This window comes from Pleurodeles waltl, chromosome 1_1 (genome assembly GCF_031143425.1).
Source record: "Pleurodeles waltl isolate 20211129_DDA chromosome 1_1, aPleWal1.hap1.20221129, whole genome shotgun sequence".
In the NCBI taxonomy this organism is placed as follows: Eukaryota; Metazoa; Chordata; class Amphibia; order Caudata; family Salamandridae; genus Pleurodeles; species Pleurodeles waltl.
The window spans coordinates 133,785,677-133,800,188 of record NC_090436.1 but is presented as its reverse complement, the minus strand read 5'-3'; the positions used below and the strand labels follow the sequence as shown (position 1 = coordinate 133,800,188).

General features: G+C 44.0%; 1 protein-coding gene across 1 annotated transcript in view; it reads right to left on the bottom strand.

The window, feature by feature from the left end:
• Window positions 1-14,512, bottom strand: part of KATNAL2 (katanin catalytic subunit A1 like 2) — a 266,628-nt gene that overhangs the window by 16,483 nt on the left and 235,633 nt on the right. The window contains exon 14 of the mRNA XM_069218894.1: window positions 4,144-4,303. Within this exon, the coding sequence (XP_069074995.1) occupies window positions 4,144-4,303 (160 nt within the window). The remainder of the gene's footprint in view (window positions 1-4,143; window positions 4,304-14,512) is intronic.

Below are 14,512 nucleotides of genomic sequence, written 5' to 3'. Positions count from 1 at the left end.
AGGAGAAACACAGGAGTGCCATCTGGAAATCAGCAAGATTGTGAAGAGCTGGTTCCTTCCAATATGACTCCACAGCACTAGGATAGAGAAGACCTGGTCAAGCGTCATGAAGAGAACGAGTGACAATGGCTACATGTTGCATCCCAGATGCTACGGCTCACTAGACCCATGTAGCCCGTCGTGATCAGAAGCTGGTCCACAGTCATCCATACGGTGAAACCAACTCTCTGCAAGGTCCATGCCATGCTGAGATCTGTTGTATCAGCATACAGCACAGCTCGTCAGAGAAATTTATGGTGAATTGTCTGTTTCATAGACAGTGCCACTGGGTAAGGGATGCTGTAACCTAAACCTTAACACGAACTTGGCACTAGGAAAACGTTCTGTCGCTTTACAACTCTGAATATTAGCTCTTCTCTGCTAATGTATATTAGAATCTAAGGATGAATAAACCCCTAGTCTGAACTGGGCCACTGGGAAGATATTTTATACTGTACTTCTTTTAACAGATGTCATCTACCAAGCCCTCTAAAGCAAAAAAAGTAATTAAGCTGCCAATGTTCTCTACTGAACTGAATTGTTTCTCTATCACTTCATTATGACATCAAATGGTAGACATTCACCCACATGAGCGATGTATGATTGTCAGCATGACCATGTGCATGACCGCTCCCTTTAGCCTGTCAGCATTCCAGGACTCCTTTTCGCCTCAGCTTCATGCACAGGTACAGTAATAAAAAGGCGAGGGCAAAATTCTGGACCAAATGCACGACATTCAAGTGATTTTTGTATAAACGGATCCAACCATTATGGTTTTGGGTATCCGAGCTCATAAAGACATTGTGCAAGACCCAGTCTTGGTCCACTTTGGAATCTATGCTATAAATAACCTACCCAAGATGAAAGACAAATGTATCATACTTTTTCACATGATCTCACTGGGCATCAAAACAATCCAGAATAATTGGAAAACATTAGAGAGAGTGTCAGTTCACACTTGGTGGTCCTGACTGTGCTACATTCGGGATGCTGACAAAGCTTCCCTGACACACTCAAAGGAGATAAAAAATAATAAGCTATTTTGTGACTCATTCGATATGTATGGAAACTGCCTTTGTAATTCTGCTATATGAGCTGAAAAGGCTCTAACTAGCTCATACAAGTCAAGTATCACTTGTTGAGCATTACTTTCGCCAGAATGTCTCTTGGCACTTCGGCCTGAAAAATTGTGGTGTGTGTAAGAAATTAAGTGGAGAAGAGATACATTTTAAGCTTCTTTCTAAAAAAGAAATGTGAGGAGATCGATCTAAGATCTAGGTAAACCATTCCAGTTCTTGGAGGACAAAACTGTAAAAGATTTGACTCTGGAGAAGGTTTTTTTTTAAGAATGCAACCAATCCGACCTGAAGTAGGTTCGATTGGTAAGACTTAAGGTAATGTACGTCTGTAGTGGTGTAATCTGATTTTCAGAAAATTGGGGGAAGTCAAATAAACATTTGTGTACCAAATACAGGGATGCAAAAAGACTCGTTTTTTGCATTGGAAGCCGGTGAATTTTAGATAGGATGGGTTTTGCAGGTTTGGCCAACATCACATGAAGTTTGGTCTCGCACAGTTTGTAGTCTGAGCAACTGATGTTTGTAAAAGCTGCTATATAAGGTATTACAAGAGTCAATGCTAGCACCAATTATAGCTGTGTTTATCGTTTGTCTACTTTAAGCTAGCAAAGAAATAAAGACCAGGAAGATACTACTGAAGAAATATGTTTGTTCATGCTCAGTTTAAAGTCACAATAGAAACCAAGACCTTTTACATGAAGTTGCGACATAGGACAAGCTTCTAAAGCGGAAGGCCGGGAACAGCAAGCCTTGAGGACTGATCTTTGCCAGCTGATAGGATCTCAGGTTTTGCCAATATTTATTTTTAGACAATTAGCATGCATTCGGTATTTGATGTTGTTCAGTCATTCATGCAACGTTCTTACTGAACAATCAGGCCCAGTTAAAAATAAGAATCATATTATCAGCATAGACGTTTCTATTATAACATCATCCTTGACCTTGGGGACTCGAACCATACATTCAAGGAAGTCGCTAGCCTGGCCATCTCCAGCAGCAACACATTACACACGCCACTGTGTCTACCCATCAGCATAGGAGTTGACTAACCATCAAGACGTCTTGATGGTTTGAAGAAAGGGGCTGATGTAGATGTCAAACAAAGGGAGGAACAAAGTTGTTTAACAACACTATTTGGATGTATTTGTTTAAGAAAAACTTCAACCAGTCTAGGGTGGTTTCTTTTATCTCACATTCAGGCAGTCCTAATAGCACCCGATTATGATGTATTACGTCAAAGGCTGCCAACTGGCCCAATAAAATTAGGACACTGGTGGAATTAGTGTTGGCAGCCAGCAAAAGATAATCCAGGAAGCCAATTAGTGTTGACTCTGTGCTTGTAAGACCAGAAACCAGGGGCTGGAAATCGTCCAAAGAGGAGCTGTACGGTAAGTACATAAATGTATAGCCGCTATGATTTCAAAACTCTTGGCAACCGCCGTAAGCAGTGCATGAAGGCACTAGATGACAGTAACCTCTGGGTGACGGTTTGATTATTTCAATAAATGGCTAACAGTGTCTTGCTTCAGGTTGTCTGGAACGATTCCAGATCTTACTGACAAATTTTCTTGTGCAGTACTGCATTAAATGTGGAATTTCCTGATGGGTTACATTTATGATCAACAGGAAATCCAAACTTACAGGCTGTGATGAAGTTGAAAAGGTCATTGAGAGAGGGACAAATGAATTGTCCAAAACATAAGAATAGTCATTAGGAGACTCTGGGTCTGTACGGGGGGGTGAAGAGGTTTCTTCATAGACTCCTATGGAATGGCAAAGGTGCCCATTCTGGGCGACTATGGAATAAACTTGTAGGATTTTTTGTTTAAAAAAAGAAAAATCGAGCTATCCTCAGTGTTACTCATATAGGTGTGACATCCGTGTAGTACGTTTTGATTTGCTTATATCTTTATTTGGCTGCCTCCTTATTTGTTAACTTTTATTCATATTTAATGTATTCTTACCTTACTTATTTACTTTAATTTACATTTTCTCTAATAACGTCTACTAATCTAAGCACATTGAACCCATGAAGTGACAGAAAGAATAGCAAAATTATATCAGAAACTTGAATCTACAATTATTAGCAAATCAATATAAAATGTCTCATCATACTTTGGAACATGAAGGAGCTGAATACACATCTAACCAGTCACTGACTTTAAAAATTCCGATTATACATTGACAAATCATTGATATTGAGATTAGACACTTTACTTTGATGAGTAAATGATCTTAGCCAAGAAACCAATTTTATTTAAAGAAACAAATAGCAGGGATTTTCTCAGGGGTACACATTGCATTATCCTTTTCTTTATGTATTGCTTTGTGTATTCATTCTATAATCTCCTGCAAAACAGAAAACTTTTTGAAAACAAATCAGTATCTTATCACCATGAATACAGTAGAAGCTTATGTTATGAACATGGTCACAAACTGTTGTTACTTTAAATGATGACATCACATATTGTTTTATAATGAATTATGATTGTCAAAAACAATGAGGAGCAAAACAAGGGAGAGTACGTCAGGGTGTACATGAGTAATTATATGTCCCAGTCATAAGCTGTCATATCATGAAATCGTGAGTTCTTAGCTGCTTTACAACATTTTTTACTTCCCTAAACCTACACATCTGCAACCTCTCACACGTAGGGGTAGAACAAGCACTTTAGCGAGTTATTCCTCAAATATGGCAGAATTTTAGGGAATTTGGTAAACAAGCTAATATTTTGGGGAATCGGATGAAGTCTAAAACTTGTGCAATAAAGAAGGATTTAAAGAACTACAAAGTAGGTTTTCCTTGGCACTCATCTGCCCCTAGCTAAGGTTGCACTCTATAAATGCATAAACATTACATCTCGGCCACTTAGAACGTCTCTTACCACTTACTTATTACAGTAGCCCCACCTCCTCTCCAGCCTGTAAATGATCTTAAAGCATACTCTTGGTCACTTGCAGTGTACAGAACGATGTTGCCTTGGTTAGGTTAGCGCTCTGCATATATGCATACAAACATACATACCTGTCCCAGCAAACTGTACTCCAGATCAGTTCTCAGTTCCACTCCACTGTTACTCACAGGGGGCAGCCAGTGCCAGATCATAGCCTGCCGCGCTTCTTTACAGGGGAGGCCCACTAAAATCCTCTTCTCCAGGCGTCGTAACATAGCATAATCTAACTCCCTAAAACACAAGCAAAGTTGATAAATATCAAGATGCAAATGGACCAACATAAGTGAGATGCCTCCCACCTGCCAAAAGACTAAAGTATTTTCTGTAGGCACACCTAGTCCTTAAAACGTTAAACTCCTTTAAAGTGTGGATTATTAGTGACAAGTGAACAAAATACAGGGAAATAGTTACCAATGGGTGTTGTGGTCATTTTGGGTAAAAGCAGAGAAATCAGAGGACCTCTGCTTTTATTTATTTTACTTCATTACTTAATGGAGTCCATCACTAGGTACTTAAAATTAGATCTGATTTTCCGTAGGAAAAGCATTTTGTTTGTTGCTAATAACTTTGCCACCGTTTGACGAATCTCCACAAAACTTTCAAAAAATCTGCTACTTTTTGACTAGTTTGTGCCTGGCAAGTTTCGGGGTGATTCATCAAGCGGGGGCTGAGAAAAAAAATGGGCTACAACAAAAACTGCTGAACAGAATTACACCAAATTCGTCAGGAAGCTAGATCATGGTCCACAAATTGTGCTTTTTGTGATCTGGTGTAAATCCATTCTGTAGGTTTTGAGAAATTAAGAGTAAAACATTATTGTTTATTTTGGCAGATGGGCCTTCCAAAAATAGGTCGATCTGCCCCCAAGGGGGGCATATATGGCCAACAGTAATGTGCCCCCATGGGGAGTGACCCTTGCCCAAGGGGCTGCCCCCCAAACGAAAACACACATACCAATCCCTGGTGCCTAAGTGGATTCGCCTAATAGAAATAGGCTGATCTGCCCCAATGGGGAGCAGAAATGGCCTAAAATAAATTTGCCCCCCCCAGGGGAGCGACCCTTGCCTAAGGGGTCGCTCCCCTTGCGTGAAATTGGCGCAAAAAAATCCCTGGTGCCTAGTGGTTTCTGCCTAATAAAAATAGGCTGATCTGCTGGCCTAATGGCCTAAAAAGATTTTTCCCACCAGGGGAGGGACCCTGGCCTAAGGGGCCGCTCCCCACGTCTTAAAAAAAAAATGTTAAAAAATGTATCCCTGGTGCCGGTTTCTGCCCCCTCTGGGGGCAGATCGTCCTAATTACAATAGGCCAATCTGCCCCCAAGGGGGGCAGAAATGGCATAAAACAAATGTGCCCACCCAGGGGATCGACCCTTGGCTAAGGAGTCGCTCCCCTTGCGTGAAATTGACAAAAAAAAAATCCCTGGTGTCTAGTGGTTTCTGCTCCCCTTGGGGGAAGATTGGCCTAGGAAAGATAGGCCGATCTGCCCCCAAGGGGAGCAGAAATGGCCTAAAATAAAATTGTCCCCTCGGGGAGCAACCCTTGCCTAAAGGGTTGCTCATCTGTAAAAAAATTAAAATCCCTGGTGCCTAGTGGTTTCTGCCCCCCCCCCTACCGGGGGCAGAGTGGCCTAATTACAGAGCGACCCTTGCCCAAGGGGCCACTCCCCTTATTGAAATATATATTTTTTTTAAACCTTGGTGTCTAGTGGGCATTTCTGCTGCCCGATCACTTTGCGATCGGGCAGCAGATATGCTGAGAGAGACATGAAAGGAAAGGCCTCTCCCGCCCCACCTCCCGGTCAGAAGAGAAATGCTTTTGCATTTCTCTTCCGGTGCTTCCAGCGTGATTGGAGGCGATCTCTGATGAGGTCAGTGTGCGATTTGTACCCTAGCGTCATCAGACGTCACTGGGGGGTGGGGAAAGGGGTCCTAACGCCCCCCCCCTCGTGGGCCTGGTGCAGGACGAGCTGGTCTCGTCCCCGGCACACGGGAACTGTGTGCGAGTACGAGGCCATCTCGCCCTAGGCACCGTAACAGTTAAAAAGTCCAATACTATTTTTTTACCGTTGCTCAGTTTGGAGTAGGAATACTAAGTCTGATCAGTTTCTTTTCTGTTGCTCAGTTTGAAGCAGGAATAGTAAATTTTACTCCTTGAATGTCCAACGCTTTCTCTAGTAGTGCTCAGGGCACTGGTACATATGATGACTGCAAAGTCTAACACCTTATCTTCTGATGCTTATGTCGGAGTGGGAATAGTAAATCAAAATCCAATATTATTTATTATTATTGTTGTTGCTTCAGTTGCAGTTTTAGTATAATTTATTTTCTTTGATGTATTTTTGTATAGTTTTTGCTTGAATAGTTATTATAGTGATTGTGTTTTATTTTAATTTTTTGTTTGTTTATTGTATTGAAATCAGAACTGTAAATATTGATCTCTTTGTTTTCAAGTTTTATGTATTTTAATTTATACTTATAGGATTTTATTTGTAGTAGTATTTGTGAATATTTAAGTATTTTTGATTTTATTTTTCTTTGTATTTGAATTATATTTCACAAAAATCAGACATTTGCTCCACATGAGGGCTAAAACAAGCCTATGCAGATTTGCAACTTTTTCTGTGAATCAGGCCCTCAAGGTTTAAATCCGCAGTTCGCCTAATGCGACTCTTCTGAACCTAACACTCCAGTTTTTCAGCTTGATAAAACATGACTCTATTGTAGGAGGCACACCAGTAAGCGATGTAAACGTGCACCGGCATCCTAAAAATTGTTTATTTCACATTTGTGTTTCTCTCAGTGAAGGCTGCAAAAGTATTAGAAACGCATTAGAAATGCATTTAATTGTAATCTAATTTCTACACATTTCAACCATTCCTGCATCACTTCATCTAAATATTGTGAATAACTGCCAGCAGGGAAAAATGCAATATAATGTGCAAAACGGCAAATGTGATATGAACACATACATATTTTTTTGCAGCTGTGAGAGGAGGGGACTCGAAGTCCCAGCAGGCCCTCTGGAGAGGGTGGAGCACCGACACCGTGAGGCAGTGCTACAAAAGCACTGAGTGAGCCCCGCAGCGTGGGATACACTTTTGCAGCCGTGAGAGGAGGGGACTCGAAGTCCCAGCAGGCCCTCAGGAGAGGGCAGAGCACCGACACCGTGAGGCAGTGCTACAAAAGCACTGAGTGAGCCCTGCAGCGCAGGACACGCTTTTGCGGGCATGAGAGGAGGGGACTCCTACCAGGCCCTCGGGAGAGGGCGGAGCACCAACACCGTGAGACAGAGAGAGCCCCGCAGCGAGGACGCGCATGGGTCCCACCCAGGCAAAGCCTGGGCCAAGGGCAGGCCCATCCGTCCTTCCCCGTCAGTGGTCTGTAGAGGCTGGGCTGGGCTACCCCTCTGAAGCCTTGCAAAGCAGGGTGACAGCCAAAGTTACTATATCCACTCTAATCTTATGCTGAGGAGGTGGGTGCTCCCCCCTAAATGTAATTAGTGGATGAGATACATCTGAGTCACATCTGAGAGGCATCTTGGGCATCTGCTAGGATGGGCAGGAAGAGGACCCAGCAGAATGGAGACCAATGCGCAGGGGGGAAGGGCCCAACAAACAACGCTAGACTCCTTTCTTGCCCGAGCGGTTGGGGTTGTTGCAAAGGAAATAGAATTGGCAGAGCGACATCTCTCAATGGAAATGAGTGACTGGCAGCGAGTACCACCAAATGTTGAGATCCTGGAGCCTCTTTGTAATGAAGATGGGCAACCACTGGCAGGACACGGGGATCTGTCCAAATCCCCCCTGCTGGCAGCAGGGGTGAAGGGTTTAGAGGATTTATCAAGAAAGAGTAAGAGGGTCCTGCCAGTTTCCCCTCCCAGCTGTATTAGCCCCCCCCCCTTAAAAGGACAAAACCTCTGATGAAGCCAGGGAAAAACAATCTAATTGACCTTGTCTGAAAACCCGAGCTGCTCTGGTACCTGGGAAGGCACTGATGCCAGCAGGTGCCCAGCACCTGGTGCTCATAATCTTTTGGCAAAATTTAAGGAGATGATTGAGGCAAGCCTGGTCCTGTTAATGGAAATATTGCAGGCCCTGGAAGTGGCAGTTTCCCTGTTGAGTGGTAGGGGGTGGTCCGCTACAGTTCCAGCAAATTATGGCCCCCAAGATCCTGTGTGCCAAAGCCCAATAGATGGGGGGGTGTCCGTACTGGGGAAAAATTCCATAGTCCTGGAAAGAGATGCTCAGAAGCCCCTATACCGCTTTAACTCAGGGGTTCCGGACAGAAGCACTAAGTTAGCTCTTGCTAATCCGCCTGCAGTTGTAAGGGATATTGGCAGGTCTGGACTTGGGGGGAAAACTCGGGAGTGGCTTCAGGGAGAAGGCAGTGATGTCTCAAGAACAGAGAATGGGACAAAATATGCACTCTAATAAGGGCCTTTCTCTTGTCCGCTTGTAGCTCCCTCTGGACTGTGCCCCCTATGTGGTGGTGCTTACAAATGTGCCACCTCTAGTGCCAGGAGCAAGTGAATCCATGGATCAACTGAAAAACAAGACATGAATTGGCTGGGAAAAACAAATTGTGATTTTTTGTGTAAGATTTTAAGGGCATCTTGTTTGTCAGAAGGATTGGGTGGGTTGGGCCTCGGGCAAAGGAAGGAAAAGGGGATTGTATTATTGTGAACTGTAGTTATCCAGGTTTGGCCCTAAGGTTTCTCTCGACACTACGTTTGGTGTCCCAGGTGAAGGAAAAGATTGGTATGGTCCCCCTGAGTTTTTTCTATAAGCATACTTGGCCCATGGGTGGGTTTTGAGCCAGGAATCCCGCATATATGCAAGTGGAGTCGCAGCTATATAGACTTGAAAACAGAGTCACTATACATTCTGATCTGGAGGAGATAGATTGACGCCATGTATGGGGGCTTCCGGTAGGGGTGGTTCCGCTGAGGTCCTCAAATGTGTCTATGGGCTTGGGAGGTCAGGTTGGGAAGACTTTTCAGTCTCGTGTAATTTCTTGGAATTACATGGGTAGTCTTCCCAAATCAGTTTAATGTCCTTCTGGTAAATTTTTACAAAGCTGTATGGGATTCTGGATGCCAAATTGGGGCCCTCTCTTCAGTATTTCAGATATTTAAGTGTAGATTGGAGGTGTGTGGCATGGAATTCTGTGCTGTTGTATCAGGGGACTTTAATGCGAAGATAGGGGGGTACTGTACTGTGGTGAACCCCTTCAAGCAGGACCATAGGGCATATGTATCTGAGGGAATAGAGGATGCAGGGGAAGGTCCCTCATTAAGGGACTACAGAGCTCAGGTCTGTTGAATATATGTGATCTGGAAGGGGTAAGTGAATTTCAGGTCCCAACTTTTGTTGGAAGAGGGGCTGGCTCGATAATCGATTATACCTTTGTGTCCCCAGCTTTGAAAAACCTGGTCCTGTATGGTGAGGTGGTAGAGCAGCAACTTAGTGACCATAACCCTCTTACGATCCTTTTTAACTTCCCACTTACTATATGTAAATCGGTTGTTGGAGGGCTGGCTTCTTTGAGAATAAAAGATCAGGAAAGGAGGGTTGGATGGAGACAGGCGAACATCCCGCAAGTGGTGGAGAGGGTTGTGGGGCAAATATTTTAAGTTGATAATAGGGACCCTCCTGGCCGAATCCCTGTTACCGGTGGATGTTATGGATGCTCAGTGTTAATGGAGCTATCAAAGACTATATGACCACTGCTGTAAAGCCCATTGGTATGCATCACTGGGGGTGGTTTAGTAAGCCCTGCTATGAGGCAAGGAAATCCCTGAAGAAGGCACTAAAGGCACAGCTGAGAGAGAAGGCTCATGTAAGTAGAGTGCAAACTTATTATAAATCTGTTTTGAAGGGAAGGAAACAGCAGCTTAAGGAGCAGGCCTGGGAGGACTTGGAACGCGCGTTGTGCACCAAGGACCCAGGCCTGTTCTGGAAGATTGTAAATAGGGACACCTTTGAGACAAAAATGTTAGAAGGGTTGGGCTGTAATATCTCCCCTGAGGGCTGGGTGACCCATTTTCTTAGGACCTTCTTGGGGGGCACAGAAGTGGAGGAAATTGATGAGATGCATGTACACATGCCAAATCTGACTATCAGGTATACACTCAACGAGGTGATGGAGGCTACCGAGCCCTGATGCAATTCCCATGGGTTTATATAAAAGTTGCCCTCAGCTGTGGGCACCTATATTGCTTAATGTTTTAAATGCAGCGGTCAGTGCAGGGATCCCTACGTCCTGGAAATCGGTGTGTATTGTCCCTGTCTATAAAAAAGGGAAATCATAGTGACCCAAAATCCTACCGCCCAATCTCACTTCTTTATTCCTCAGCGAAAATTCTGGGGTGAACTGTGTTAAAGCATATTGCGGATTGGATGAGTGAAAATGAGGTACTGAGCAGGGTGCAGTATGGTTTTAGAGAAGGGCTTGGAACTCAAGAGCAATGTTTAAATTTGCTCATGCTGATTGGTAAATATATACGCAGGTAAAGAAGGGTACCCTGTATCTTGCTTTTATGGATCTCAGCTGTGCTTTTGACAAAGTGACTCGAAGTACTTTATGGCAAACGCTAACTTGGATGGGTTTGGAGCCCCAAATTGTGGATTTGCTCCACTATCTCCACTTAGTAACAAATGCAACTTGAGGTGTGGGTCGAAGGGAGAATGCACAGAATCTTTTGGGCTCAGCAGGGGTGTTAGACAGGGGTGTGTTTTGGCACCCACTCTTTTACTCTTATACACAATGGGCTGTATGATTTTTTTTAGTGGGAAAATGTAAGGATGTTCCCACAATAAATGGAAAGAGTGTTCCAGTCTTTATCTATGCAGATGATGCGATTTCTTATGGCCCCTACCATGAATGGTCTCTGCAAGGTGGTTAAAGCGTATGGAAATTTTCTGTCTGATCTAGACTTAGAGATAAATAGTAGTAAATCACATTTTATGGTTTGTGGCAGACCTCTAAGTAGGGTGGGTGTGCTGAAGATTAACGACTAATTAAGAAGCTATTTACGGGAACTACCCTATTTAGGGGTAACTTTTGATGATAAGGGAACTTGGGAACCCTGTATTTCTAGGAGCTGTGTGCGTTTTAATGCCATGGTAGGAGCCACCTTTGAGTTTGCCTTGAGTGGGTAACAAACCAATAAAGCCTCTGCTGGAGGTGTACAGGCGTAAATGTCTCTCATTTGCCAAATTTTGAGTTTTGCAAAGGATTCTGGGTAACAGAACCTGGTGGAAGCCCCACAACTCACCCCATCTTGGATTCACCGAGGTGTCTAGTTTTAAGAAATGCACAGGTTTGGTAGGTTTCCTAGGTGCCGGCTGAGCTAGAGGCCAAAATCCACAGCTAGGCACTTTGCAAAAAGCAGGGTTGTTTTCTTTGAGAAAATGTGATGTGTCCCCGTTCTGTTTAGGGGCATTTCCTGTTGCAGGCACTAGGCCTACCATCACAAGTGATGTACCATTTTTATCGGGAGACTTGGAGGGACGCTGGGTGGAAGGAAATTTGTGCTCTTGAATGCATGTGTGATACTGGGCAGGCTCCCAAGCCACTTCCAGCAGTGAAACACTTTTATCACGTATTATCAGGGATAAAGATCCATGCCGGGGAGGGCCATGTTGCCTGGAGGTGGACTCAGCCGGCTGAGGGATGGACCGAGCCAGGCTACAACACTCTGGCAGGGTGGCACAAGAGCCCAAAAGCGACTGGAACCGGGAGTCCAAAACCAGAGCGCAGTAGGCAGGCACGGGGCACAGGGAACATGCCAGGTGGTACCAGTTCATTTTTCAACTTTGTTTCATGGCTGTCCTTGTATCCTTGTACACGTCTTACCAGCCTGGGCATTCCCAACTTTTCATACTAAATCTCTGCACCCCCACCACAGCCTTCATTTCTAATTGACTGACTGTTTACAATTACCCAAGCACAACCTTTCACACCAGGGCCAAGTGTACAATGGGTGAAACAGGATGTGTGTTATACTCACTTGTCTTCATCATTATGATTGAAAACAGAAATATTGGTGCCAAAAGAGAGGAAAAAGAGGAATGCACAGTTGATAAATGTGACAGGAAAAAATTCTCCCAGCCCTTGCCTTGACTTTGACTGTGTTAACAGAAAGTCGTTTGTGGAAATGAGGGTACTTGACAACACTATCTAAACGTTTAACCCCTTGGGTGCTGTGGATGAGGTGGTTAGGTCTGCTGCCGTGGTGCTCAGGCGCCAGGAACGTAACCACCTCATCCAGCAATGGGCCCCCGGGGGAACCACTAGCACTCCCCCGAGGGAATTGCTTCCCCTTACACCCCAGCCCAAGGGGGGCAGAAACCACTAGACACCAGGGATTTTTTTTTCTGTGCCAATTTCACACAAGGGGAGCGACCCCTTAGGCATGGGTTGCTCCCCTGGGGGGCAAATTTATTTTGGGCTATTTCTGCCCCCACCTCCCGTGGGGGCAGATCGGCCTATTTTTGTAAGGCTCATCTGGCCCCCATGGAGGCAGTATGCCCATCAGACACCAGGGAATATTTTTTTTCAAAAAGGACAAAGTTATTCTGTCCACTGGTGGGCAGATGGGGCAATTACCCCCGATCCACTCCCCGGGAAGGTAGAAAGCCTACTACATGCCAGTGTATTTAAAAAAAAAAAAAAGAAAAAGACAAATAGTGGGGTGGTGGCTACCAACCAGTATGGGCATGGTTAAGCCCTCACCCCAACTGAAGGGTGTAACAGTCTTTCAGCTCTCCCCCCACACACTAAAACATCTTATCCCATGGCAAGCAAGAGGACATTTGATTATTTGGGGTTTTGATTTCACATTTAGGCCATGAGAGCTTGTCTAACTCTCAAAATCGTCCCACTTGGAATGGTGAGGGCTGCACCTTTTGGAGTTTGTGACGCTGCCATGTAGAAAAATCTAGACACATCTGAAAACTAAACATCTGGGTGAGTCCAGGGTGGTGTGCTTCACATGCACCCGCACCATTTTCTTACCCACAATGCCCTGCAAACCTCCAACTTTGCTGGAAATCACAAATTTTCCCACATTTTCCCACATTTTTGTGATAGAACCTTCCGGAATCTGCAGGAATCCACAAATTTCCTACCACCCAGCATTGTTGCATCTACACCAATAAAAATTCTGCCACCTTGTCAGCCTAAACATTTTTTTTTCCAAATTGCCCTTTTGGACCTGCTTTTTGTTCCCCCTCTTTTTTGACATGTTTTTAGCTCTTCCCTGTCACAGGCACTTGGCCCATCTACACGAGTGAGGTATCATTTTTACAAGGAGAATGAGGGGAATGTTGATTGGTAGGAAATTTGCGCCGGTGCCGTGATCCAACACAGAAATGTGGGGAAAAAATGATTTTTTCTTTAGCTAAATTTGAGGTTTGCTGAGGATTTTGGGTAAGAAAACACTTGGGGATCCACGCAAGTCACACTTCCCTGGACTCCCTCTGGTGTCTAGTTTTCAGAAATGTTTGGGTTTGGTAGGTTTCCCTACATGGCTGCTGAGCCCAGGACCAAAAACGCAGGTGCCCCCGCAAAAACAGATAGTTTTGTATTTGATCATTTTGATGTGTCCACATAGTGTTTTGGGGCATTTTCTTTTGCGGGCACTTTGTGGCTCCTCTCAGATTCCAGAACTTTCTATCACTGAAATGTGAGAAAAAAGTGGTTTTTTTTAACCAAATTTTGAGGTTTGCAAAGGATTTTGGGTAACAGAACCTGGTGAGTGCCCCACAAGTCACCCCATCTTGGATTCCCCTAGGTGTCTAGTTTTAATAAATACACAGGTTTAGTAGGTGTACATAGTTGCCGGCTGAGCTAGAGGCCAAAATCCACAGCTAGGCACTTTCCAAAAAACACATGAGATTTCAATGTAAAATGTGATGTGTCCATGTTGCATTTCCTGTTGCTGGCATTAGGCCTACCATTGCAAGTGAGACTTGGGTGAACACAAAATAGCAGAACAAGTGTTATTGCCCCTTGTCTTGCTCTACATTTTTTCCCCTCCAAATGTAAGACGTGTAAAAAAGACGTCTATTTGAGAAATGCCTTGTAATTCACATGCTAGTATGGGCACCCAGAATTCAGAGATCTACAAATAACCACTGCTTCTTAACACCTTATCTTGTGCCCATTTTGGAAATACAAAGGTTTCCTTGATACCTATTTTTCACTCTTTATATTTCAGCAAATGAATTGCTGTATACCCGGTATACAATGAAAACCAATTGGAAGGTGCAACTCTGGGTACCTAGGGTTCTCGATGAACCTACACGCCCAATATATCGCTGCAACCAGAAGGGTCCAGCAGATGTAACGGTATATTACTCTTGAAAACTGACATCGAAGGAAAAAGTTGCAAAGTAAAACATGGAAAAAACTTGCTTTTTTTAACCTCAATTTCAAT